We start from the raw sequence: 27106 nt of genomic DNA on the forward strand, positions 1-27106 counted from the left end.
TTTAACTGAATACGACGTAGATTGAATTTTTCCAGATTGAATGCTCAGTTATAGTAACAGCGTTAATCAGGTCAAAACGACACCTCACAAGATTAGTTGCTTTGTGGTATACAAATCTCTCCAAGGCTGTTAACAATTCTCTGTAAATAGGCTAGTTTTTGGTTTTTTTCCTTTAGGATACAAAAATGAAAGGATATGGAGTTTATAGTTGATATATGATCTGCTGGATACAAACCATATGTATTTCAAAGTATAAGTTAACAGTGAGAGCCAGATTTCTACAAAAAATATGTCAGCCTCATTACTGAGACCATAACACCAATAAACTGCCCATTACGTACGAGTAAAATATGATCATTTACTACTTCTACATAGTCACTAGTTAGCACACGATAGGTAAATTAGCACACAGCTACGACAGAGTGGTACAACTGACTTTCCCAGTTTATACCATAGCGTAAGTCGAGCGACACTATTGCAGCCAATTTCTTTTAGAATGATGGATAAACGTATACTCTGTTCTTTTCGTTGAAATTATTGTTTCAAAAATAATGATTTAAAGTTTAGCTATAAGCAATCATTTTATATGTTGGGTTCCTTACCTTGTAAGATATTTTGTCTTGTATTCGACCAACAATCACTCTAAAAAGAGAGTGAACAACCGCAGATGTAGATCCTGATGTGGCTAGAAATGTATCATCATCTATAAATGTTTGTCCATAGGTCTAAAAATAAAATATTATAATTCGTTCTTTTTATAATATATTCGTAAAATCTATCATAACCCCTAAGTCTGATTCGTACATATTCAGATTTTATATATGTTAACTAACAAGTACTCACCTTCGTTGTGGAACTGTTGCAATTCTGCCAACGTTCTCGTTTGAACTTGAGCACAATAGTTTTAGTTAAACTGAGTTTAATACTAGACTCAGTCACATCAACAGTTTTAGTTAAACTGAGTTTAATACTAGAGTCAATCACATCAATAGTTTTAGTTAAACTGAGTTTAATACCAGAGTCAGTAACATCAATAGTTCTAGTTAAACTGAGTTTAACACTAGACTCAGTCACATCAATAGTTCTAGTTAAAATAAGTTTAATACTAGTGTCAGTCACATCAATAGTTCTAGTTAAACTGAGTTTAACACTAGAGTCAGTCACATCAATAGTTTTAGTTAAACTGAGTTTAACACTATGGTCAGTCACATCAATAGTTCTAGTTAAACTGAGTTTAATACTAGAGTCAGTCACATTAATGGTTCTAGTTAAAATGAGTTTAATACTTGAGTCAGTCACATCAATAGTTAAGTTAAACTGTGTTTAATACTTGAGTCAGTCACATCAATAGTTCTAGTTAAACTGAGTTTAATACTAGAGTCAGTCACATCAATAGTTCTAGTTAAAATGAGTTTAATACTTGAGTCAGTCACATCAGTAGTTCTAGTTAAACTGAGTTTAATACTAGAGTCAGTCACATCAATAGTTTTAGTTAAACTGAGTTTAATACCAGAGTCAGTCACATCAATAGTTCTAGTTAAACTGAGTTTAACACTAGAGTCTGTCACATCAATAGTTCTAGTTAAACTGAATTTAAACTTGAGTCAGTCACATCAATAGTTCTAGTTAAACTGAGTTTAACACTAGAGTCAGTCACATCAATAGTTCTAGTTAAAATAAGTTTAATACTAGTGTCAGTCACATCAATAGTTCTAGTTAAACTGAGTTTAACACTAGAGTCAGTCACATCAATAGTTCTAGTTAAAATAAGTTTAATACTAGTGTCAGTCACATCAATAGTTCTAGTTAAACTGAGTTTATCACTAGAGTCAGTCACATCAATAGTTTTAGTTAAACTGAGTTTAACACTAGAGTCAGACACATCAATAGTTCTAGTTAAACTGAGTTTAATACTAGAGTCACTCACATCAATAGTTCTAGTTAAAATGAGTTTAATACTTGAGTCAGTCACATCAATAGTTTAGTTAAACTGAGTTTAATACTTGAGTCAGTCACATCAATAGTTCTAGTTAAACTGAGTTTAATACTAGAGGCAGTCACATCAATAGTTCTAGTTAAACTGAGTTTAATACTAGAGTCAGTCACATCAATAGTTCTAGTTAAACTGAGTTTAATACTAGAGTCAGTCACATCAATAGTTCTAGTTAAAATGAGTTTAATACTTGAGTCAGTCACATCAATAGTTAAGTTAAACTGTGTTTAATACTTGAGTCAGTCACATCAATAGTTCTAGTTAAACTGAGTTTAATACTAGAGTCAGTCACATCAATAGTTCTAGTTAAACTGAGTTTAATACTAGAGTCAGTCACATCAATAGTTTTAGTTAAACTGGGTTTAATACTAGAGTCAGTCACATTACTGTTTTTCAGACAGATACGAAACACTGCTGCAGGTGAAACATTAAACAGTGCTGAAGAACAAAAACGTTTAGTTAATTAAGCAACTTTATAAAGTAGTTTGAACATGATGAATCTTATAGACATTACATGAAAAGGTGACGTTGAAAATTAAGACTTGAGTTTTGTTCTGCTCATACATTAATGGGTTGTAATCTTATAGAAGAAACTGACGTAACAAAAGAACGAACCAAAAAAGGATTCTAGTGAGGATAAATTATTTCTATAAATTCTCTGTAACCAAGTTAACCATTCATTGGCCAATACGTGATCCAACTTTAACTGGATGTGACATTTTGAACATAGATATATTAATTTACTAACCCAAAGGATTAAAAGAAGAAAAAATTGTACTATTTTCATAGTCTTAGCCATGAAAGGAATTTGTGTATCTCCTAGATGGAATTCAGGATAAAGATATAATCCTAAATAGTGAGTGAAACTCATGTAAAAAGGAATTAAAAGTTTGAATCTTAATTCTGTTCCCGGTGATTTGATTCACCTACATATATTTAAGAAAAATTGGTACTTTCACTTAATATATTTTAAATAGATGAATGACAAGAAACCTGAAAGCAACTCAGATGTTGCTTCAGAAAGTTGGGATATATCCCCAAGGAACATTGAGTTTATATATGAAAAATCAAAATAGCCTTGATCTCACATGGATCCGGAATGATTTCGTATCTACAAAAGTACATATATCTAAGGGTAAATGACCAGCAATGTATATAAGAATGAACTTCCTGTATTGTACTTAACCTCCATATAGTGTCATACAACTTTTAAAGATATAGAAAAAAGATAAATTTGATCATACACAATCAGATAATAGGTGGCGACAAGTTTGATATATTAAATATTATTATCTCGCTGATTTGTTCATCTCTTCCCGCATCACATGAATATTCAATGCAGCGACAAACTTCAGTCAAGTTATTAAATGGAGAAAGCTTCTCTTTACTCGTCTATATCTGGCCTGAAGACCCACCCTAATGACAAACTTCAATGGTAGTTATGCAGTGGAACTCTGTACTAGCAAAAAACTGGCATAAGCATCCACCCTGATAACAAGTCTTAGTCAAGATATGGAATGGACGGAGCATCACTGTGCTAGAGGAAACCTATCAAGTAGACCCATCCTGAAGGATCGCTTTAATCAGGATATATAATTGACAAAACTCAAGTGACCTATTGGAAACCTAAGAAGGAAAACTACTTGATGGTAAGCTCCAACCATAAATTGTTATTGGGAAGGATTATCTTTCATGATGACGAAAAACCCACTTGATGTGAAAATCTGGAGTTAAAAACCTTGTTTGTTTACTCTGTTTTGAATATAGATTATCTTTGTTAGTGGACACCTGGCGTAAAAATTGTGATGACACGTGGACTTGTGCTATTAAATATTAGGCAGGAGTGTTCACTATATTGTTTTCTTGAAGCCAGCATGGCTAGAAACCCACTAATACTAGACACAAGCAGACGTTAAATACGAATTAGCCACTTGTTTGTGAATTTTCCAGAGAGAAAGATTAGAGCTAACATTAAGGAACTGCAAAGGAGTCAAGTACATCAGTAAAGTTTATGTAATAGCAATATTGCTTTGTTTTGATATGATCCATAGAAGGTGAAATGCAATGTAATTTATATTAAACACAAAAGCGAAGTTCTAGATGCAGTGACATGAAACTCAGCCAATATTATATTTTGAAACGTAAGAGACTCTAGGGATGTTAGATAAACAGAAGTTGGCACTTAAGAAAAGTGAATTATATTTCAAGTGACTAATAACCTGTTGCCAATTATATTGTAATATTTGCTGAACATATATATATATATATATATGAGACTCATACTTGTAATTCAGCTTGAGTTCTCTCTTCCGTGTTTATGAATAGTATATTTTTTAAGCATAACATTAATCACAAAACTACAGTTTAGTGTATTACACTTTCATCATCAACTGTAAGCTCTACTTTTAAGAATTTCATATTTTTATACAAAATAAATTTAACTAAAAATCGTAATGATATCAATACAAACATAACCTTGTAAAATGAGTTCATAAACATCGTTGAATGTAACGAGCTAGTAAATATTATTATCAAGAGATAGAATTCCTTCATCTTCAACGCTTCTTTTGGTGTAACATACGTTTCTCTGGCAAGTGATGGTTGTGTTTCATCTGCTTTAGGACTGGGAGAAATGTCTTCTAATACCACAGATGATTCTTCTTGGAATGTTAACAAACATGCTTTGTCTCCAGGATCTGATCCTTTTCTGATTGATCCAGAAGATTTATCACCTTTTATCTGAGCCACTCTCATTGGTCTGTCAGAAAAATGTTCTACCTATAGTAAAATATCATGTGTTCAATTTCTGGTCCCTGACTTGAAAGTGTTTAAATACTGGAAGGTAAGAAGCTTCGATATTTTAAGAACCATTATTTCTTGCAGACTTGCATGGCCCGGATTTTTCTTGTAACTTAATCTCTCTTTTGAAATATTAATTTCAAAAACCTTGAAACAAAAGGTTCTTTAGTTTTTCTATATTCACATGAACCTTAATATTGTGAATTCAATCTATAAACTTCTAAACTTTCTGTCCTGTTAAGTTAGAAATAGAAAATACATACAAAACATTAGTACAAAAGTAGCCACATCTTGCCAAATATAATTTTTATCTACAACTAAAGGTTAAATTCAGGTCACTTGCATGATTTCAGGTTTGAATAAAAGCATTTAAATAGTCATGAAATGACTTATAACCATAACCTTGTAAGATTGACTCAACTCTTACTGCTACTTATTTCTGTATGGTTTGTGAAGTCATACCTTCCTTTTATTTACTGTTTAGATTGCCATCCCTACAACAAACTTAATTGTTTTAAAATTATTTTGTTTAAACAGTCATGGGGTGACTTATAACCACAAACTTGTCATATTGACTCAACTCTTACTGCTACTTAATTCTGTATGGTTTATGAAGTCATACCTAACTTTTACCTGCTTTGTAGATTGCCATCCCTACAACATACTTAATTGTTCTAAAGATATTTTGTTTAAACACTCATGGAATGACTTATAACCATAAGCTTGTATGATTGACTCAACTCTTACTGCTACTTATTTCTGTATGGTTTGTGAAGTCATACCTACCTTTTATCTACTTTTTAGATTACCATCCCTACAACATACTTAATTGATATAAAGTTATTTTGTTTAAACAGTCATGGTGTGACTTATAACCATAAGTTTGTAAGATTGACTCAACTCTTACTGCTACTTATTTCTGTATGGTTTGTGAAGTCATACCTACCTTTTATCTACTGTATATATTACCATCCCTACAACATATAATACTTAACTGTTGTAAAGTTATTTTGTTCCCTCTTTTTTGTAATCATTTAATGAAGTTCGTTGGTCAGTGAACATTTGTTGTTTTTAATAATTCAATCAATAGTAATATATAATGTTAATATAATATCACTTGTGTCAGTTTCTTTAACTGTGGATTACAAAGGAGCCATTGCAGCAGGAATAGTTCCTCCAGGACAGTACACGTGCTCCAAAGTGCATTTTTGGAGCACTCTCTTCTCAAATTCACAAACTCCACCAATGTCAGAGCAGAGAGGTCGTCATACGGATCCCAGACAATAAAGTTGTTGTCATGCGTACACACACAGCTGTCAGGCTCAGCCACACTGAAAATTTGAATATAATTGTTACTTGGTGTCATTTTATTGTAGCCAATGAGGAACTGGTGGGCGGTTAGGGGCGTTCTTCCGTTAGCCAAGCAAAGAAAACAAGAGGTGAAGGAAGTATGAAGTGAAGAATGAGAGAAAAGTAAGGAAGAAAAAGATAAAATGAAAACCTACTTAAAAGGAGATAAATGAAGTGTAACAGTAGAAAGACAGACGGTGAAAATACATGTGAAGAGTGGAAGTAGCACTAGGGAGTGAAAATGTAACCCTGGAAAGGTCAAACACTTAAGTTCAACATTTAAAAGATGGTTGATGAAGCATAAGAACTGCATCATAATTGGGATCACCTGACAAAAATGACATAACATACAAATTCAAAAGGTTCTACAACTACCTGTGGGGAATTCACTTTGGCGGCGAGTAGATCAGAGGATATCATATTTTGAACATGGTAACATGGGAAGTTGTAACAGGTTGAACGGATATGCAGAAAGCTCCTGAGTTGGACTAGGCTACTTAACACAGAGAGCAAGCTGGAGAGTACGATATTTCAAAACAAGAAGACGAGAGTAGAAAGTTGAGGAAATGATAATTCAGGCTGCATGACGGTATGTCTGACAAGACTCAATGAAGGTCTCGGTGTGTAAAGTACACAAGGAAAATGTCAGCTCAAAAAAGTTCCCATGAGAGACTTGAGCAAAATAAGACGACTATAGAATTGTCAGAGAAAGTATACCGATGCAACTTCCACGTCAGATGTTTATCAAAGATGAAACTGACATACACATGTTACCAAGGAAAAAGTTGGATGCGAAAATTATCAACACTAACATCTAATGAGGAAGTGACATAGTGGCATAGGCGTAACTTACAGAGTGAAGAACCAATGAGGAAGTGACATGGTGGCATAGGCGTAACTTACAGAGTGTAGAACCAATGAGGAAGTGACATGGTGGCATAGGCGTAACTTACAGAGTGTAGAACCAATGAGGAAGTGACATGGTGGCATGGGCATAACTTACAGAGTGAAGAACCAATGGGAAATGACATGATGGCATAGGCGTAACTTACAGAGTGTAGAACAAATAAGGAAGTGACATGGTGGCATAGGCGTAACTTACAGAGTGTAGAACAAATAAGGAAGTGACATGGTGGCATAGGCGTAACTTACAGAGTGTAGAACCAATGAGGAAGTGACATGATGGCATAGGCGTAACTTACAGACTGTAGAACCAATAAGGAAGTGACATGGTGGCATGGGCATATCTTACAGAGTGAAGAATCAAAAGTGTTTTGAGTACATTGAAGAAAAATTTAACAAAAGTGGACCACTAAATAATGTTTTGCTTTGATAATTACAAAACTGGTGTTTTTAGTCTCAAACTTCACCAAGATGTATACAGATCTGTCAGTTTCATGAACAGTTATTCTTCCTAATTTAGATCATTCTTTCTTTATATATCTCTACTGTAAACTGTTTTCACAGGTACCATGTTAGTGCAATGAAAACCACAAACGGTTGTTTGTTCTGCCATTTAGCGACCAGAAATGAAAGTGTTATTTATGAAACATGGAGATAATATATGTTTATAAACTGTACTCTCTGGTAACTAGTCGTTTTTCTTCTTATTCTTACCCCACAAGAGAACTTTATAAAATTACTGTTATACAAACTGTGAAACACTCGATATGTGCTATAATTCAACTTTATCAATTTTTGTAAGAATCATAGAGTAATAGATCAAATGCAGCATCCGTTTTATCAGCCCATCTCTTTAAACCAAGTATTATCATGATGAGTAATAACTATTTTAATAATCGTAGCAGGCTTTTCATCTTCTAGCTTGATATTCAGGATTGATATGTGTATTTTACAGAGAAAGGCTTTCACATTACAATATATAAAGGAAAAATCGTTAAATGTTCAAATAACAGAAAGGTTAGACATATAAAGGTATTGTTATTAAATGAAATATCCGAAAATTCAACAGCATTGGCAAAAAAAATGAGGTCAAAAGATTACATCATGTTTTATATGTTTTATTGGCTCAATAAATCTCATGATCAAAGTTTTAAGACATTATGTAACTGTCTAACAACTGTTCAGTTCTTAGTTACGCATTAACATTATACAAGTAAAATTTCAGAAGAGCTGTTTTACCTTAGGTGTCTCTGACCGAGGTTCCTGGTACAAAAGTAGTCCAATAAATATTATACCTCCTTGTACAGCTCCCAGTATCAGAAAAAATGTAGGGACACGATCCAAAATTTCAGGGTTGTAGAAATACCTGAAAATAGCACTATGCATATAATTGATTATATTGTCTATGTTGTTTATTGTTAACTAACTATGAATTTTGTTTAAGTCAAAAACCAAAAATATTGAAATAGCTTTAAAGGTTTTATAGTCCAAAGAATGATGATTATAAATATTTGATAAGGTTAGCAGAGCCAACCCAGTTAATGTCTTCTTCTGATAGAGAAAGAGCATAGTGCACAATTCACAACCATTGAAAACACAGATGAAAATGATATCCAAGAGTGGGGTAAATGAAGATAATGTGTTGATTAATTAGGAATAAGGCTGCTCCATATTTATGATGAACAACAATAATTGTGTAAGAAGTTTCAGAGATGTACATAGGTTGGTAAGAAATGATCAAGATACTAATACTTGATATATTAATACTTAAGCCCTGACAATTTATCTGTACTACTACAGTCATCAAAGAATTTGAGGAAATCTACTAGTAAGACTTTTAGTGTTTGTTCCTTATTTAGATTTATCGTCATAACTTGTTTATCATACAAACTGTCTCTGTAACAAATACTGCTACGTAGAGATGTCATTAGTAAGTCTGAAGAAACTTCTGTAAGGTGGTATACATAGGATGGTAAGGGCTGACAAAAGACTTGGTGTAAAATAAATTGCCACGAATTCCTTGAATTCCACTGTTTATCATTTTGTCTATTTTGATCTGTAAACTTGTTCAGCTCTAGAGAACAAAAACATTATTAGATTCACAAACGATATGAACCCTATCAGTTTTTACAAAGCAAAGCACCATGGTACATGAAACATTATTATGCATTTACAATAAAAAAAAAACGATTTGTTTAATGTCAAGCTCAAATCTACACAATGGGCCGTGATTTGTCCGTCACGAGTACAGAAACCCGGTGTCTAGCTTCTATGTCCGCGTATATATCACTGTACTAGTGTGGGGGACAAAAGAAAATATGACGTTAAGATTCTTACAAAAGAAAGAGTTATTAAAACAAGAATTTGCTCTTAAAAACACTTTACATGTGTACTGATGTCCTATGACACCATCTTAAAGAGCAGAGGTGAAGGTGAACTTATATATCAAAATAATCATTTACATGTTTATACCATGTTGGCTTAAACTATCCAGAGTTACAAAACATCTGTCCAGAACTTTATTATTTCTAAACCTAAACCAGCTATGACCTCATTAAAAAACATATTAGTTTATAAAAATCCTCTGGTCAAAACACATTGAGTTTCAAAATTCAAGGAATATAATGGAAATACGAGGCCAAAAGTCAGTTAATATTGATAGACAGTGAAGAGCAGGTGACTTGAATTATCGTGTGGTTTAAACTGTTAGGGAAACACAAGTTAATACTGGCGAATAGTGAACAGTATTTCACTCAATTTATTCTGCGTTTTAAATTCATAGGTAACTTTTGTTGGAGAGTGAACAATAGTTTACTTAATGTCTCATGTATTTAATATTGCTAGATAGTACCACGGTGGTACAGTGAGAAGTTTACGGATTTACATTGCTCAAATCAGGGTTCGTTTCCCCTATGTGGTTTTGCTATAAGAAAATACACACACATTGTTGGAGAGAGAAAAGGAATTTGCCTGATTTACACTGCACTTTAAACTGTTATAAAACTGCCAGTTCACTATCCAACAATATTTACCGATACTTTCGTGATTAAACTGTAGAGCAGTTTACTTGATTTATTATATAGTTAATTTTGTTGGTCACTTTACAGTAATTTTACTTGATTTATCTTGCAGTTAATATTGTTGGATAGTGTGTAGTATTTTACTTGATTTATCTTGCAGTTAATATTGTTGGATAGTGTATAGTATTTTACTTGATTTATCTTGCAGTTAATATTGTTGGATAGTGTGTAGTATTTTACTTGATTTATCTTGCAGTTAATATTGTTGGATAGTGTGTAGTATTTTACTTGATTTATCTTGCAGTTAATATTGTTGGATAGTGTGTAGTATTTTACTTGATTTATCTTGCAGTTAATATTGTTGGATAGTGTGTAGTATTTTACTTGATTTATCTTGCAGTTAATATTGTTGGATAGTGTGTAGTATTTTACTTGATTTATCTTGCAGTTAATATTGTTGGATAGTGTGTAGTATTTTACTTGATTTATCTTGCAGTTAATATTGTTGGATAGTGTGTAGTATTTTACTTGATTTATCTTGCAGTTAATATTGTTGGATAGTGTGTAGTATTTTACTTGATTTATCTTGCAGTTAATATTGTTGGATAGTGTGTAGTATTTTACTTGATTTATCTTGCAGTTAATATTGTTGGATAGTGTGTAGCATTTTACTTGATTTCTCTTGCAGTTAATATTGTTGGATAGTGTATAGTATTTTACTTGATTTATCTTGCAGTTAATATTGTTGGATAGTGTATAGCATTTTACTTGATTTTTCTTGCAGTTAATATTGTTGGATAGTGTGTAGTATTTTACTTGATTTATCTTGCAGTTAATATTGTTGGATAGTGTGTAGTATTTTACTTGATTTATCTTGCAGTTAATATTGTTGGATAGTGTGTAGTATTTTACTTGATTTATCTTGCAGTTAATATTGTTGGATAGTGTGTAGTATTTTACTTGATTTATCTTGCAGTTAATATTGTTGGATAGTGTGTAGTATTTTACTTGATTTATCTTGCAGTTAATATTGTTGGATAGTGTGTAGTATTTTACTTGATTTATCTTGCAGTTAATATTGTTGGATAGTGTGTAGTATTTTACTTGATTTATCTTGCAGTTAATATTGTTGGATAGTGTGTAGTATTTTACTTGATTTATCTTGCAGTTAATATTGTTGGATAGTGTGTAGTATTTTACTTGATTTATCTTGCAGTTAATATTGTTGGATAGTGTGTAGTATTTTACTTGATTTATCTTGCAGTTAATATTGTTGGATAGTGTGTAGTATTTTACTTGATTTATCTTGAAGTTAATATTGATGGATAGTGTGTAGTATTTTACTTGATTTATCTTGCAGTTAATATTGTTGGATAGTGTGTAGTATTTTACTTGATTTATCTTGCAGTTAATATTGTTGGATAGTGTGTAGTATTTTACTTGATTTATCTTGCAGTTAATATTGTTGGATAGTGTGTAGTATTTTACTTGATTTATCTTGCAGTTAATATTGTTGGATAGTGTGTAGTATTTTACTTGATTTATCTTGCAGTTAATATTGTTGGATAGTGTGTAGTATTTTACTTGATTTATCTTGCAGTTAATATTGTTGGATAGTGTGTAGTATTTTACTTGATTTATCTTGCAGTTAATATTGTTGGATAGTGTGTAGTATTTTACTTGATTTATCTTGCAGTTAATATTGTTGGATAGTGTGTAGTATTTTACTTGATTTATCTTGCAGTTAATATTGTTGGATAGTGTGTAGTATTTTACTTGATTTATCTTGCAGTTAATATTGTTGGATAGTGTGTAGTATTTTACTTGATTTATCTTGCAGTTAATATTGTTGGATAGTGTGTAGTATTTTACTTGATTTATCTTGCAGTTAATATTGTTGGATAGTGTGTAGTATTTTACTTGATTTATCTTGCAGTTAATATTGTTGGATAGTGTGTAGTATTTTACTTGATTTATCTTGCAGTTAATATTGTTGGATAGTGTGTAGTATTTTACTTGATTTATCTTGCAGTTTGCAGTTAATGTTGGATAGTGTGTAGTATTTTACTTGATTTATCTTGCAGTTAATATTGTTGGATAGTGTGTAGTATTTTACTTGATTTATCTTGCAGTTAATATTGTTGGATAGTGTGTAGTATTTTACTTGATTTATCTTGCAGTTAATATTGTTGGATAGTGTGTAGTATTTTACTTGATTTATCTTGCAGTTAATATTGTTGGATAGTGTGTAGTATTTTACTTGATTTATCTTGCAGTTAATATTGTTGGATAGTGTGTAGTATTTTACTTGATTTATCTTGCAGTTAATATTGTTGGATAGTGTGTAGTATTTTACTTGATTTATCTTGCAGTTAATATTGTTGGATAGTGTGTAGTATTTTACTTGATTTATCTTGCAGTTAATATTGTTGGATAGTGTGTAGTATTTTACTTGATTTATCTTGCAGTTAATATTGTTGGATAGTGTGTAGTATTTTACTTGATTTATCTTGCAGTTAATATTGTTGGATAGTGTGTAGTATTTTACTTGATTTATCTTGCAGTTAATATTGTTGGATAGTGTGTAGTATTTTACTTGATTTATCTTGCAGTTAATATTGATGGATAGTGTGTAGTATTTTACTTGATTTATCTTGCAGTTAATATTGTTGGATAGTGTGTAGTATTTTACTTGATTTATCTTGCAGTTAATATTGTTGGATAGTGTGTAGTATTTTACTTGATTTATCTTGCAGTTAATATTGTTAGGTTGTGTGTAGTATTTTACTTGATTTATCTTGCAGTTAATATTGTTGGATAGTGTGCAGCATTTTATTTTATCTTGCAGTTAATATTCTTGCAGTTAATATTATCTTGGATAGTGTGTAGTATTTTACTTGATTTATCTTGCAGTTAATATTGTTGGATAGTGTGTAGTATTTTACTTGATTTATCTTGCAGTTAATATTGTTGGATAGTGTGTAGTATTTTACTTGATTTATCTTGCAGTTAATATTGTTGGATAGTGTGTAGTATTTTACTTGATTTATCTTGCAGTTAATATTGTTGGATAGTGTGTAGTATTTTACTTGATTTATCTTGCAGTTAATATTGTTGGATAGTGTGTAGTATTTTACTTGATTTATCTTGCAGTTAATATTGTTGGATAGTGTGTAGTATTTTACTTGATTTATCTTGCAGTTAATATTGTTGGATAGTGTGTAGTATTTTACTTGATTTATCTTGCAGTTAATATTGTTGGATAGTGTGTAGTATTTTACTTGATTTATCTTGCAGTTAATATTGTTGGATAGTGTGTAGTATTTTACTTGATTTATCTTGCAGTTAATATTGTTGGATAGTGTGTAGTATTTTACTTGATTTATCTTGCAGTTAATATTGTTGGATAGTGTGTAGTATTTTACTTGATTTATCTTGCAGTTAATATTGTTGGATAGTGTGTAGTATTTTACTTGATTTATCTTGCAGTTAATATTGTTGGATAGTGTGTAGTATTTTACTTGATTTATCTTGCAGTTAATATTGTTGGATAGTGTGTAGTATTTTACTTGATTTATCTTGCAGTTAATATTGTTGGATAGTGTGTAGTATTTTACTTGATTTATCTTGCAGTTAATATTGTTGGATAGTGTGTAGTATTTTACTTGATTTATCTTGCAGTTAATATTGTTGGATAGTGTGTAGTATTTTACTTGATTTATCTTGCAGTTAATATTGTTGGATAGTGTGTAGTATTTTACTTGATTTATCTTGCAGTTAATATTGTTGGATAGTGTGTAGTATTTTACTTGATTTATCTTGCAGTTAATATTGTTGGATAGTGTGTAGTATTTTACTTGATTTATCTTGCAGTTAATATTGTTGGATAGTGTGTAGTATTTTACTTGATTTATCTTGCAGTTAATATTGTTGGATAGTGTGTAGTATTTTACTTGATTTATCTTGCAGTTAATATTGTTGGATAGTGTGTAGTATTTTACTTGATTTATCTTGCAGTTAATATTGTTGGATAGTGTGTAGTATTTTACTTGATTTATCTTGCAGTTAATATTGTTGGATAGTGTGTAGTATTTTACTTGATTTATCTTGCAGTTAATATTGTTGGATAGTGTGTAGTATTTTACTTGATTTATCTTGCAGTTAATATTGTTGGATAGTGTGTAGTATTTTACTTGATTTATCTTGCAGTTAATATTGTTGGATAGTGTGTAGTATTTTACTTGATTTATCTTGCAGTTAATATTGTTGGATAGTGTGTAGTATTTTACTTGATTTATCTTGCAGTTAATATTGTTGGATAGTGTGTAGTATTTTACTTGATTTATCTTGCAGTTAATATTGTTGGATAGTGTGTAGTATTTTACTTGATTTATCTTGCAGTTAATATTGTTGGATAGTGTGTAGTATTTTACTTGATTTATCTTGCAGTTAATATTGTTGGATAGTGTGTAGTATTTTACTTGATTTATCTTGCAGTTAATATTGTTGGATAGTGTGTAGTATTTTACTTGATTTATCTTGCAGTTAATATTGTTGGATAGTGTGTAGTATTTTACTTGATTTATCTTGCAGTTAATATTGTTGGATAGTGTGTAGTATTTTACTTGATTTATCTTGCAGTTAATATTGTTGGATAGTGTGTAGTATTTTACTTGATTTATCTTGCAGTTAATATTGTTGGATAGTGTGTAGTATTTTACTTGATTTATCTTGCAGTTAATATTGTTGGATAGTGTGTAGTATTTTACTTGATTTATCTTGCAGTTAATATTGTTGGATAGTGTGTAGTATTTTACTTGATTTATCTTGCAGTTAATATTGTTGGATAGTGTGTAGTATTTTACTTGATTTATCTTGCAGTTAATATTGTTGGATAGTGTGTAGTATTTTACTTGATTTATCTTGCAGTTAATATTGTTGGATAGTGTGTAGTATTTTACTTGATTTATCTTGCAGTTAATATTGTTGGATAGTGTGTAGTATTTTACTTGATTTATCTTGCAGTTAATATTGTTGGATAGTGTGTAGTATTTTACTTGATTTATCTTGTTAATATTGTGGATAGTGTGTAGTATTTTACTTGATTTATCTTGCAGTTAATATTGTTGGATAGTGTGTAGTATTTTACTTGATTTATCTTGCAGTTAATATTGTTGATAGTGTGTAGTATTTTACTTGATTTATCTTGCAGTTAATATTGTTGGATAGTGTGTAGTATTTTACTTGATTTATCTTGCAGTTAATATTGTTGGATAGTGTGTAGTATTTTACTTGATTTATCTTGCAGTTAATATTGTTGGATAGTGTGTAGTATTTTACTTGATTTATCTTGCAGTTAATATTGTTGGATAGTGTGTAGTATTTTACTTGATTTATCTTGCAGTTAATATTGTTAAATAGTGTGTAGTATTTTACTTGATTTATCTTGCAGTTAATATTGTTTGATAGTGTGTAGTATTTTACTTGATTTATCTTGCAGTTAATATTGTTGGATAGTGTGTAGTATTTTACTTGATTTATCTTGCAGTTAATATTGATGGCTAGTGTGTAGTATTTTACTTGATTTATCTTGCAGTTAATATTGTTGGATAGTGTGTAGTATTTTACTTGATTTATCTTGCAGTTAATATTGTTGGATAGTGTGTAGTATTTTACTTGATTTATCTTGCAGTTAATATTGTTGGATAGTGTGTAGTATTTTACTTGATTTATCTTGCAGTTAATATTGTTGGATAGTGTGTAGTATTTTACTTGATTTATCTTGCAGTTAATATTGTTGGATAGTGTGTAGTATTTTACTTGATTTATCTTGCAGTTAATATTGTTGGATAGTGTGTAGTATTTTACTTGATTTATCTTGCAGTTAATATTGTTGGATAGTGTGTAGTATTTTACTTGATTTATCTTGCAGTTAATATTGTTGGATAGTGTGTAGTATTTTACTTGATTTATCTTGCAGTTAATATTGTTGGATAGTGTGTAGTATTTTACTTGATTTATCTTGCAGTTAATATTGTTGGATAGTGTGTAGTATTTTACTTGATTTATCTTGCAGTTAATATTGTTGGATAGTGTGTAGTATTTTACTTGATTTATCTTGCAGTTAATATTGTTGGATAGTGTGTAGTATTTTACTTGATTTATCTTGCAGTTAATATTGTTGGATAGTGTGTAGTATTTTACTTGATTTATCTTGCAGTTAATATTGTTGGATAGTGTGTAGTATTTTACTTGATTTATCTTGCAGTTAATATTGTTGGATAGTGTGTAGTATTTTACTTGATTTATCTTGCAGTTAATATTGTTGGATAGTGTGTAGTATTTTACTTGATTTATCTTGCAGTTAATATTGTTGGATAGTGTGTAGTATTTTACTTGATTTATCTTGCAGTTAATATTGTTGGATAGTGTGTAGTATTTTACTTGATTTATCTTGCAGTTAATATTGTTGGATAGTGTGTAGTATTTTACTTGATTTATCTTGCAGTTAATATTGTTGGATAGTGTGTAGTATTTTACTTGATTTATCTTGCAGTTAATATTGTTGGATAGTGTGTAGTATTTTACTTGATTTATCTTGCAGTTAATATTGTTGGATAGTGTGTAGTATTTTACTTGATTTATCTTGCAGTTAATATTGTTGGATAGTGTGTAGTATTTTACTTGATTTATCTTGCAGTTAATATTGTTGGATAGTGTGTAGTATTTTACTTGATTTATCTTGCAGTTAATATTGTTGGATAGTGTGTAGTATTTTACTTGATTTATCTTGCAGTTAATATTGTTGGATAGTGTGTAGTATTTTACTTGACTTGATTTATCTTGCAGTTAATATTGTTGGATAGTGTGTAGTATTTTACTTGATTTATCTTGCAGTTAATATTGTTGGATAGTGTGTAGTATTTTACTTGATTTATCTATTGTTGGATAGTGTGTAGTATTTTACTTGATTTATCTTGCAGTTAATATTGTTGGATAGTGTGTAGTATTTTACTTGATTTATCTTGCAGTTAATATTGTTGGATAGTGTGTAGTATTTTACTTGATTTATCTTGCAGTTAATATTGTTGGATAGTGTGTAGTATTTTACTTGATTTATCTTGCAGTTAATATTGTTAATATTGGATAGTGTGTAGTATTTTACTTGATTTATCTTGCAGTTAATATTGTTGGATAGTGTGTAGTATTTTACTTGATTTATCTTGCAGTTAATATTGTTGGATAGTGTGTAGTATTTTACTTGATTTATCTTGCAGTTAATATTGTTGGATAGTGTGTAGTATTTTACTTGATTTATCTTGCAGTTAATATTGTTGGATAGTGTGTAGTATTTTACTTGATTTATCTTGCAGTTAATATTGTTGGATAGTGTGTAGTATTTTACTTGATTTATCTTGCAGTTAATATTGTTGGATAGTGTGTAGTATTTTACTTGATTTATCTTGCAGTTAATATTGTTGGATAGTGTGTAGTATTTTACTTGATTTATCTTGCAGTTAATATTGTTGGATAGTGTGTAGTATTTTACTTGATTTATCTTGCAGTTAATATTGTTGGATAGTGTGTAGTATTTTACTTGATTTATCTTGCAGTTAATATTGTTGGATAGTGTGTAGTATTTTACTTGATTTATCTTGCAGTTAATATTGTTGGATAGTGTGTAGTATTTTACTTGATTTATCTTGCAGTTAATATTGTTGGATAGTGTGTAGTATTTTACTTGATTTATCTTGCAGTTAATATTGTTGGATAGTGTGTAGTATTTTACTTGATTTATCTTGCAGTTAATATTGTTGGATAGTGTGTAGTATTTTACTTGATTTATCTTGCAGTTAATATTGTTGGATAGTGTGTAGTATTTTACTTGATTTATCTTGCAGTTAATATTGTTGGATAGTGTGTAGTATTTTACTTGATTTATCTTGCAGTTAATATTGTTGGATAGTGTGTAGTATTTTACTTGATTTATCTTGCAGTTAATATTGTTGGATAGTGTGTAGTATTTTACTTGATTTATCTTGCAGTTAATATTGTTGGATAGTGTGTAGTATTTTACTTGATTTATCTTGCAGTTAATATTGTTGGATAGTGTGTAGTATTTTACTTGATTTATCTTGTAGTTAATATTGATGGATAGTGTGTAGTATTTTACTTGATTTATCTTGCAGTTAATATTGTTGGATAGTGTGTAGTATTTTACTTGATTTATCTTGCAGTTAATATTGTTGGATAGTGTGTAGTATTTTACTTGATTTATCTTGCAGTTAATATTGTTGGATAGTGTGTAGTATTTTACTTGATTTATCTTGCAGTTAATATTGTTGGATAGTGTGTAGTATTTTACTTGATTTATCTTGCAGTTAATATTGTTGGATAGTGTGTAGTATTTTACTTGATTTATCTTGCAGTTAATATTGTTGGATAGTGTGTAGTATTTTACTTGATTTATCTTGCAGTTAATATTGTTGGATAGTGTGTAGTATTTTACTTGATTTATCTTGCAGTTAATATTGTTGGATAGTGTGTAGTATTTTACTTGATTTATCTTGCAGTTAATATTGTTGGATAGTGTGTAGTATTTTACTTGATTTATCTTGCAGTTAATATTGTTGGATAGTGTGTAGTATTTTACTTGATTTATCTTGATTTATCTTGCAGTTAATTGATAGTGTGTAGTATTTTACTTGATTTATCTTGCAGTTAATATTGTTGGATAGTGTGTAGTATTTTACTTGATTTATCTTGCAGTTAATATTGTTGGATAGTGTGTAGTATTTTACTTGATTTATCTTGCAGTTAATATTGTTGGATAGTGTGTAGTATTTTACTTGATTTATCTTGCAGTTAATATTGTTGGATAGTGTGTAGTATTTTACTTGATTTATCTTGCAGTTAATATTGTTGGATAGTGTGTAGTATTTTACTTGATTTATCTTGCAGTTAATATTGTTGGATAGTGTGTAGTATTTTACTTGATTTATCTTGCAGTTAATATTGTTGGATAGTGTGTAGTATTTTACTTGATTTATCTTGCAGTTAATATTGTTGGATAGTGTGTAGTATTTTACTTGATTTATCTTGCAGTTAATATTGTTGGATAGTGTGTAGTATTTTACTTGATTTATCTTGCAGTTAATATTGTTGGATAGTGTGTAGTATTTTACTTGATTTATCTTGCAGTTAATATTGTTGGATAGTGTGTAGTATTTTACTTGATTTATCTTGCAGTTAATATTGTTGGATAGTGTGTAGTATTTTACTTGATTTATCTTGCAGTTAATATTGTTGGATAGTGTGTAGTATTTTACTTGATTTATCTTGCAGTTAATATTGTTGGATAGTGTGTAGTATTTTACTTGATTTATCTTGCAGTTAATATTGTTGGATAGTGTGTAGTATTTTACTTGATTTATCTTGCAGTTAATATTGTTGGATAGTGTGTAGTATTTTACTTGATTTATCTTGCAGTTAATATTGTTGGATAGTGTGTAGTATTTTACTTGATTTATCTTGCAGTTAATATTGTTGGATAGTGTGTAGTATTTTACTTGATTTATCTTGCAGTTAATATTGTTGGATAGTGTGTAGTATTTTACTTGATTTATCTTGCAGTTAATATTGTTGGATAGTGTGTAGTATTTTACTTGATTTATCTTGCAGTTAATATTGTTGGATAGTGTGTAGTATTTTACTTGATTTATCTTGCAGTTAATATTGTTGGATAGTGTGTAGTATTTTACTTGATTTATCTTGCAGTTAATATTGTTGGATAGTGTGTAGTATTTTACTTGATTTATCTTGCAGTTAATATTGTTGGATAGTGTGTAGTATTTTACTTGATTTATCTTGCAGTTAATATTGTTGGATAGTGTGTAGTATTTTACTTGATTTATCTTGCAGTTAATATTGTTGGATAGTGTGTAGTATTTTACTTGATTTATCTTGCAGTTAATATTGTTGGATAGTGTGTAGTATTTTACTTGATTTATCTTGCAGTTAATATTGTTGGATAGTGTGTAGTATTTTACTTGATTTATCTTGCAGTTAATATTGTTGGATAGTGTGTAGTATTTTACTTGATTTATCTTGCAGTTAATATTGTTGGATAGTGTGTAGTATTTTACTTGATTTATCTTGCAGTTAATATTGTTGGATAGTGTGTAGTATTTTACTTGATTTATCTTGCAGTTAATATTGTTGGATAGTGTGTAGTATTTTACTTGATTTATCTTGCAGTTAATATTGTTGGATAGTGTGTAGTATTTTACTTGATTTATCTTGCAGTTAATATTGTTGGATAGTGTGTAGTATTTTACTTGATTTATCTTGCAGTTAATATTGTTGGATAGTGTGTAGTATTTTACTTGATTTATCTTGCAGTTAATATTGTTGATAGTGTGTAGTATGCAGTTAATATTGTTGGATAGTGTGTTATATTGCAGTTAATATTGTTGGATAGTGTGTAGTATTTTACTTGATTTATCTTGCAGTTAATATTGTTGGATAGTGTGTAGTATTTTACTTGATTTATCTTGCAGTTAATATTGTTGGATAGTGTGTAGTATTTTACTTGATTTATCTTGCAGTTAATATTGTTGGATAGTGTGTAGTATTTTACTTGATTTATCTTGCAGTTAATATTGTTGGATAGTGTGTAGTATTTTACTTGATTTATCTTGCAGTTAATATTGTTAATATTGGATAGTGTGTAGTATTTTACTTGATTTATCTTGCAGTTAATATTGTTGGATAGTGTGTAGTATTTTACTTGATTTATCTTGCAGTTAATATTGTTGGATAGTGTGTAGTATTTTACTTGATTTATCTTGCAGTTAATATTGTTGGATAGTGTGTAGTATTTTACTTGATTTATCTTGCAGTTAATATTGTTGGATAGTGTGTAGTATTTTACTTGATTTATCTTGCAGTTAATATTGTTGGATAGTGTGTAGTATTTTACTTGATTTATCTTGCAGTTAATATTGTTGGATAGTGTGTAGTATTTTACTTGATTTATCTTGCTGTTAATATTGTTGGATAGTGTGTAGTATTTTACTTGATTTACCTTGGAGTTAATATTGTTGGATAGTGTGTAGTATTTTACTTGATTTATCTTGCAGTTAATATTGTTGTAGATACTTGTGTAGTATTTTACTTGATTTATCTTGCAGTTAATATTGCAGTTAATATTGATTTATCTTTGGATAGTGTGTAGTATTTTACTTGATTTATCTTGCAGTTAATATTGTTGGATAGTGTGTAGTATTTTACTTGATTTATCTTGCAGTTAATATTGTTGGATAGTGTGTAGTATTTTACTTGATTTATCTTGCAGTTAATATTGTTGGATAGTGTGTAGTATTTTACTTGATTTATCTTGATTTATTGTTGCAGATAGTGTGTAGTATTTTACTTGATTTATCTTGCAGTTAATATTGTTGGATAGTGTGTAGTATTTTACTTGATTTATCTTGCAGTTAATATTGTTGGATAGTGTGTAGTATTTTACTTGATTTATCTTGTAGTTAATATTGATCGATAGTGTGTAGTATTTTACTTGATTTATCTTGCAGTTAATATTGTTGGATAGTGTGTAGTATTTTACTTGATTTATCTTGCAGTTAATATTGTTGGATAGTGTGTAGTATTTTACTTGATTTATCTTGCAGTTAATATTGTTGGATAGTGTGTAGTATTTTACTTGATTTATCTTGCAGTTAATATTGTTGGATAGTGTGTAGTATTTTACTTGATTTATCTTGCAGTTAATATTGTTGGATAGTGTGTAGTATTTTACTTGATTTATCTTGCAGTTAATATTGTTGGATAGTGTGTAGTATTTTACTTGATTTATCTTGCAGTTAATATTTGATAGTGTGTAGTATTTTACTTGTGTGTAGTATTTTACTTGATTTTTTATTATTGCAGTTAATATTGTTGGATAGTGTGTAGTATTTTACTTGATTTATCTTGCAGTTAATATTGTTGGATAGTGTGTAGTATTTTACTTGATTTATCTTGCAGTTAATATTGTTGGATAGTGTGTAGTATTTTACTTGATTTATCTTGCAGTTAATATTGTTGGATAGTGTGTAGTATTTTACTTGATTTATCTTGCAGTTAATATTGTTGGATAGTGTGTAGTATTTTACTTGATTTATCTTGCAGTTAATATTGTTGGATAGTGTGTAGTATTTTACTTGATTTATCTTGCAGTTAATATTGTTGGATAGTGTGTAGTATTTTACTTGATTTATCTTGCAGTTAATATTGTTGGATAGTGTGTAGTATTTTACTTGATTTATCTTGCAGTTAATATTGTTGGATAGTGTGTAGTATTTTACTTGATTTATCTTGCAGTTAATATTGTTGGATAGTGTAGTATTTTACTTGATTTATCTTGCAGTTAATATTGTTGGATAGTGTGTAGTATTTTACTTGATTTATCTTGCAGTTAATATTGTTGGATAGTGTGTAGTATTTTACTTGATTTATCTTGCAGTTAATATTGTTGGATAGTGTGTAGTATTTTACTTGATTTATCTTGCAGTTAATATTGTTGGATAGTGTGTAGTATTTTACTTGATTTATCTTGCAGTTAATATTGTTGGATAGTGTGTAGTATTTTACTTGATTTATCTTGCAGTTAATATTGTTGGATAGTGTGTAGTATTTTACTTGATTTATCTTGCAGTTAATATTGTTGGATAGTGTGTAGTATTTTACTTGATTTATCTTGCAGTTAATATTGTTGGATAGTGTGTAGTATTTTACTTGATTTATCTTGCAGTTAATATTGTTGGATAGTGTGTAGTATTTTACTTGATTTATCTTGCAGTTAATATTGTTGGATAGTGTGTAGTATTTTACTTGATTTATCTTGCAGTTAATATTGTTGGATCACGTCTAGTATTTTACTTGATTTATCTTGCAGTTAATATTGTTAGGTTGTGTGTAGTATTTTACTTGATTTATCTTGCAGTTAATATTGTTGGATAGCGTTTAGTATTTTACTTGATTTATCTTGCAGTTAATATTGTTAGGTTGTGTGTAGTATTTTACTTGATTTATCTTGCAGTTAATATTGTTGGATAGTGTGTGTAGTATTTTACTTGATTTATCTTGCAGTTAATATTGTTGGATAGTGTGTAGTATTTTACTTGATTTATCTTGCAGTTAATATTGTTAGTGTGTAGTAGTATTTTACTTGATTTATCTTGCAGTTAATATTGTTGGATAGTGTGTAGTATTTTACTTGATTTATCTTGCAGTTAATATTGTTGATAGTGTGTAGTATTTTACTTGATTCATCTTGCAGTGAATATTGTTGGATAGTGTGTAGTATTTTACTTGATTTATCTTGCAGTTAATATTATTGGATAGTGTGTAGTATTTTACTTGATTTATCTTGCAGTTAATATTGTTGGATAGTGTGTAGTATTTTACTTAATTTATCTTGCAGTTAATATTGTTGGATAGTGTGTAGTATTTTACTTGATTTATCTTGCAGTTAATATTGTTGGATAGTGTGTAGTATTTTACTTGATTTATCTTGCAGTTAATATTGTTGGATAGTGTGTAGTATTTTACTTGATTTATCTTGCAGTTAATATTGTTGGATAGTGTGTAGTATTTTATTGATTTATCTTGCAGTTAATATTGTGTAGTGTGTATTTTACTTGATTTATCTTGCAGTTAATAATGGATAGTGTGTAGTATTTTTGATTTATCTTGCAGTTAATATTGTTGGATAGTGTGTAGTATTTTACTTGATTTATCTTGCAGTTAATATTGTTGGATAGTGTGTAGTATTTTACTTGATTTATCTTGCAGTTAATATTGTTGGATAGTGTGTAGTATTTTACTTGATTTATCTTGCAGTTAATATTGTTGGATAGTGTGTAGTATTTTACTTGATTTATCTTGCAGTTAATATTGTTGATAGTGTGTAGTATTTTACTTGATTTATCTTGCAGTTAATATTGTTGGATAGTGTGTAGTATTTTACTTGATTTATCTTGCAGTTAATATTGTTGGATAGTGTGTAGTATTTTACTTGATTTATCTTGCAGTTAATATTGTTGGATAGTGTGTAGTATTTTACTTGATTTATCTTGCAGTTAATATTGTTGATAGTGTGTAGTATTTTACTTGATTTATCTTGCAGTTAATATTGTTGGATAGTGTGTAGTATTTTACTTGATTTATCTTGCAGTTAATATTGTTGGATAGTGTGTAGTATTTTACTTGATTTATCTTGCAGTTAATATTGTTGGATAGTGTGTAGTATTTTACTTGATTTATCTTGCAGTTAATATTGTTGGATAGTGTGTAGTATTTTACTTGATTTATCTTGCAGTTAATATTGTTGGATAGTGTGTAGTATTTTACTTGATTTATCTTGCAGTTAATATTGTTGGATAGTGTGTAGTATTTTACTTGATTTATCTTGCAGTTAATATTGTTGGATAGTGTGTAGTATTTTACTTGATTTATCTTGCAGTTAATATTGTTGGATAGTGTGTAGTATTTTACTTGATTTATCTTGCAGTTAATATTGTTGGATAGTGTGTAGTATTTTACTTGATTTATCTTGCAGTTAATATTGTTGGATAGTGTGTAGTATTTTACTTGATTTATCTTGCAGTTAATATTGTTGGATAGTGTGTAGTATTTTACTTGATTTATCTTGCAGTTAATATTGTTGGATAGTGTGTAGTATTTTACTTGATTTATCTTGTAGTTAATATTGATGGATAGTGTGTAGTATTTTACTTGATTTATCTTGCAGTTAATATTGTTGGATAGTGTGTAGTATTTTACTTGATTTATCTTGCAGTTAATATTGTTGGATAGTGTGTAGTATTTTACTTGATTTATCTTGCAGTTAATATTGTTGGATAGTGTGTAGTATTTTACTTGATTTATCTTGCAGTTAATATTGTTGGATAGTGTGTAGTATTTTACTTGATTTATCTTGCAGTTAATATTGTTGGATAGTGTGTAGTATTTTACTTGATTTATCTTGCAGTTAATATTGTTGGATAGTGTGTAGTATTTTACTTGATTTATCTTGCAGTTAATATTGTTGGATAGTGTGTAGTATTTTACTTGATTTATCTTGCAGTTAATATTGTTGGATAGTGTGTAGTATTTTACTTGATTTATCTTGCAGTTAATATTTTACTTGATTTATCTTGCAGATAGTGTGTAGTATTTTACTTGATTTATCTTGCAGTTAATATTGTTGGATAGTGTGTGTAGTATTTTACTTGATTTATCTTGCAGTTAATATTGTTGATAGTGTGTAGTATTTTACTTGATTTATCTTGCAGTTAATATTGTTGGATAGTGTGTAGTATTTTACTTGATTTATCTTGCAGTTTATTGTTGATAGTGTGTAGTATTTTACTTGATTTATCTTGCAGTTAATATTGTTGGATAGTGTGTAGTATTTTACTTGATTTATCTTGCAGTTAATATTATTGGATTGGATAGTGTGTAATATTTTACTTGATTTATCTTGCAGTTAATATTATTGAATAGTGTGTAGTATTTTACTTGATTTATCTTGCAGTTAATATTGTTGGATAGTGTGTAGTATTTTACTTGATTTATCTTGCAGTTAATATTGTTGGATAGTGTGTAGTATTTTTTACTTGAGTTTATCTTGCAGTTAATATTGTTGGATAGTGTGTAGTATTTTACTTGATTTATCTTGCAGTTAATATTGTTGGATAGTGTGTAGTATTTTACTTGATTTATCTTGCAGTTAATATTGATTTTGCAGTTAATATTGTTGGTGTGTAGTATTTTACTTGATTTATCTTGCAATTAATATTGTTGGATAGTGTGTAGTATTTTAGTTGATTTACCTTGCAGTTAATATTGTTGGATAGTGTGTAGTATTTTACTTGAGTTAATATTCTTGCATAGTGTGTAATATTTGTTGGATTGCAGTGTAGTATAGTGTGTAGTATTTTACTTGATTTATCTTGCAGTTAATATTGTTGGATAGTGTGTAGTATTTTACTTGATTTATCTTGCAGTTAATATTGTTGGATAGTGTGTAGTATTTTACTTGATTTATCTTGCAGTTAATATTGTTGGATAGTGTGTAGTATTTTACTTGATTTATCTTGCAGTTAATATTGTTGGATAGTGTGTAGTATTTTACTTGATTTATCTTGCAGTTAATATTGTTGGATAGTGTGTAGTATTTTACTTGATTTATCTTGCAGTTAATATTGTTGGATAGTGTGTAGTATTTTACTTGATTTATCTTGCAGTTAATATTGTTGGATAGTGTGTAGTATTTTACTTGATTTATCTTGCAGTTAATATTGTTGGATAGTGTGTAGTATTTTACTTGATTTATCTTGCAGTTAATATTGTTGGATAGTGTGTAGTATTTTACTTGATTTATCTTGCAGTTAATATTGTTGGATAGTGTGTAGTATTTTACTTGATTTATCTTGCAGTTAATATTGTTGGATAGTGTGTAGTATTTTACTTGATTTATCTTGCAGTTAATATTGTTGGATAGTGTGTAGTATTTTACTTGATTTATCTTGCAGTTAATATTGTTGGATAGTGTGTAGTATTTTACTTGATTTATCTTGCAGTTAATATTGTTGGATAGTGTGTAGTATTTTACTTGATTTATCTTGCAGTTAATATTGTTGGATAGTGTGTAGTATTTTACTTGATTTATCTTGCAGTTAATATTGTTGGATAGTGTGTAGTATTTTACTTGATTTATCTTGCAGTTAATATTGTTGGATAGTGTGTAGTATTTTACTTGATTTATCTTGCAGTTAATATTGTTGGATAGTGTGTAGTATTTTACTTGATTTATCTTGCAGTTAATATTGTTGGATAGTGTGTAGTATTTTACTTGATTTATCTTGCAGTTAATATTGTTGGATAGTGTGTAGTATTTTACTTGATTTATCTTGCAGTTAATATTGTTGGATAGTGTGTAGTATTTTACTTGATTTATCTTGCAGTTAATATTGTT

General features: G+C 29.2%; 2 protein-coding genes across 4 annotated transcripts in view; one reads left to right on the forward strand and one right to left on the reverse strand.

Annotated features, from left to right (window-relative positions):
• LOC143230075 (apicoplast pyruvate carrier 1-like) overlaps positions 1 to 27106 on the reverse strand; it is a 227869-nt gene that overhangs the window by 19503 nt on the left and 181260 nt on the right. For all 3 annotated transcript variants that reach the window (XM_076463082.1, XM_076463081.1, XM_076463080.1), the window contains 3 exons: positions 8285 to 8411; positions 4469 to 4771; positions 603 to 725 (listed from right to left, as the gene is read on the reverse strand). In XM_076463082.1, the coding sequence (XP_076319197.1) occupies positions 603 to 725; positions 4469 to 4771; positions 8285 to 8411 (553 nt within the window). The remainder of the gene's footprint in view (positions 1 to 602; positions 726 to 4468; positions 4772 to 8284; positions 8412 to 27106) is intronic.
• The window catches only part of LOC143227905 (uncharacterized), a 31407-nt gene continuing 13267 nt past the window's right edge, over positions 8967 to 27106 (forward strand). The window contains exon 1 of the mRNA XM_076459262.1: positions 8967 to 8975. Coding sequence (XP_076315377.1) covers positions 8967 to 8975 — 9 coding nt within the window. The remainder of the gene's footprint in view (positions 8976 to 27106) is intronic.

Source organism: Tachypleus tridentatus, chromosome 10 (genome assembly GCF_004210375.1).
Source record: "Tachypleus tridentatus isolate NWPU-2018 chromosome 10, ASM421037v1, whole genome shotgun sequence".
NCBI lineage: Eukaryota > Metazoa > Arthropoda > Merostomata > Xiphosura > Limulidae > Tachypleus > Tachypleus tridentatus.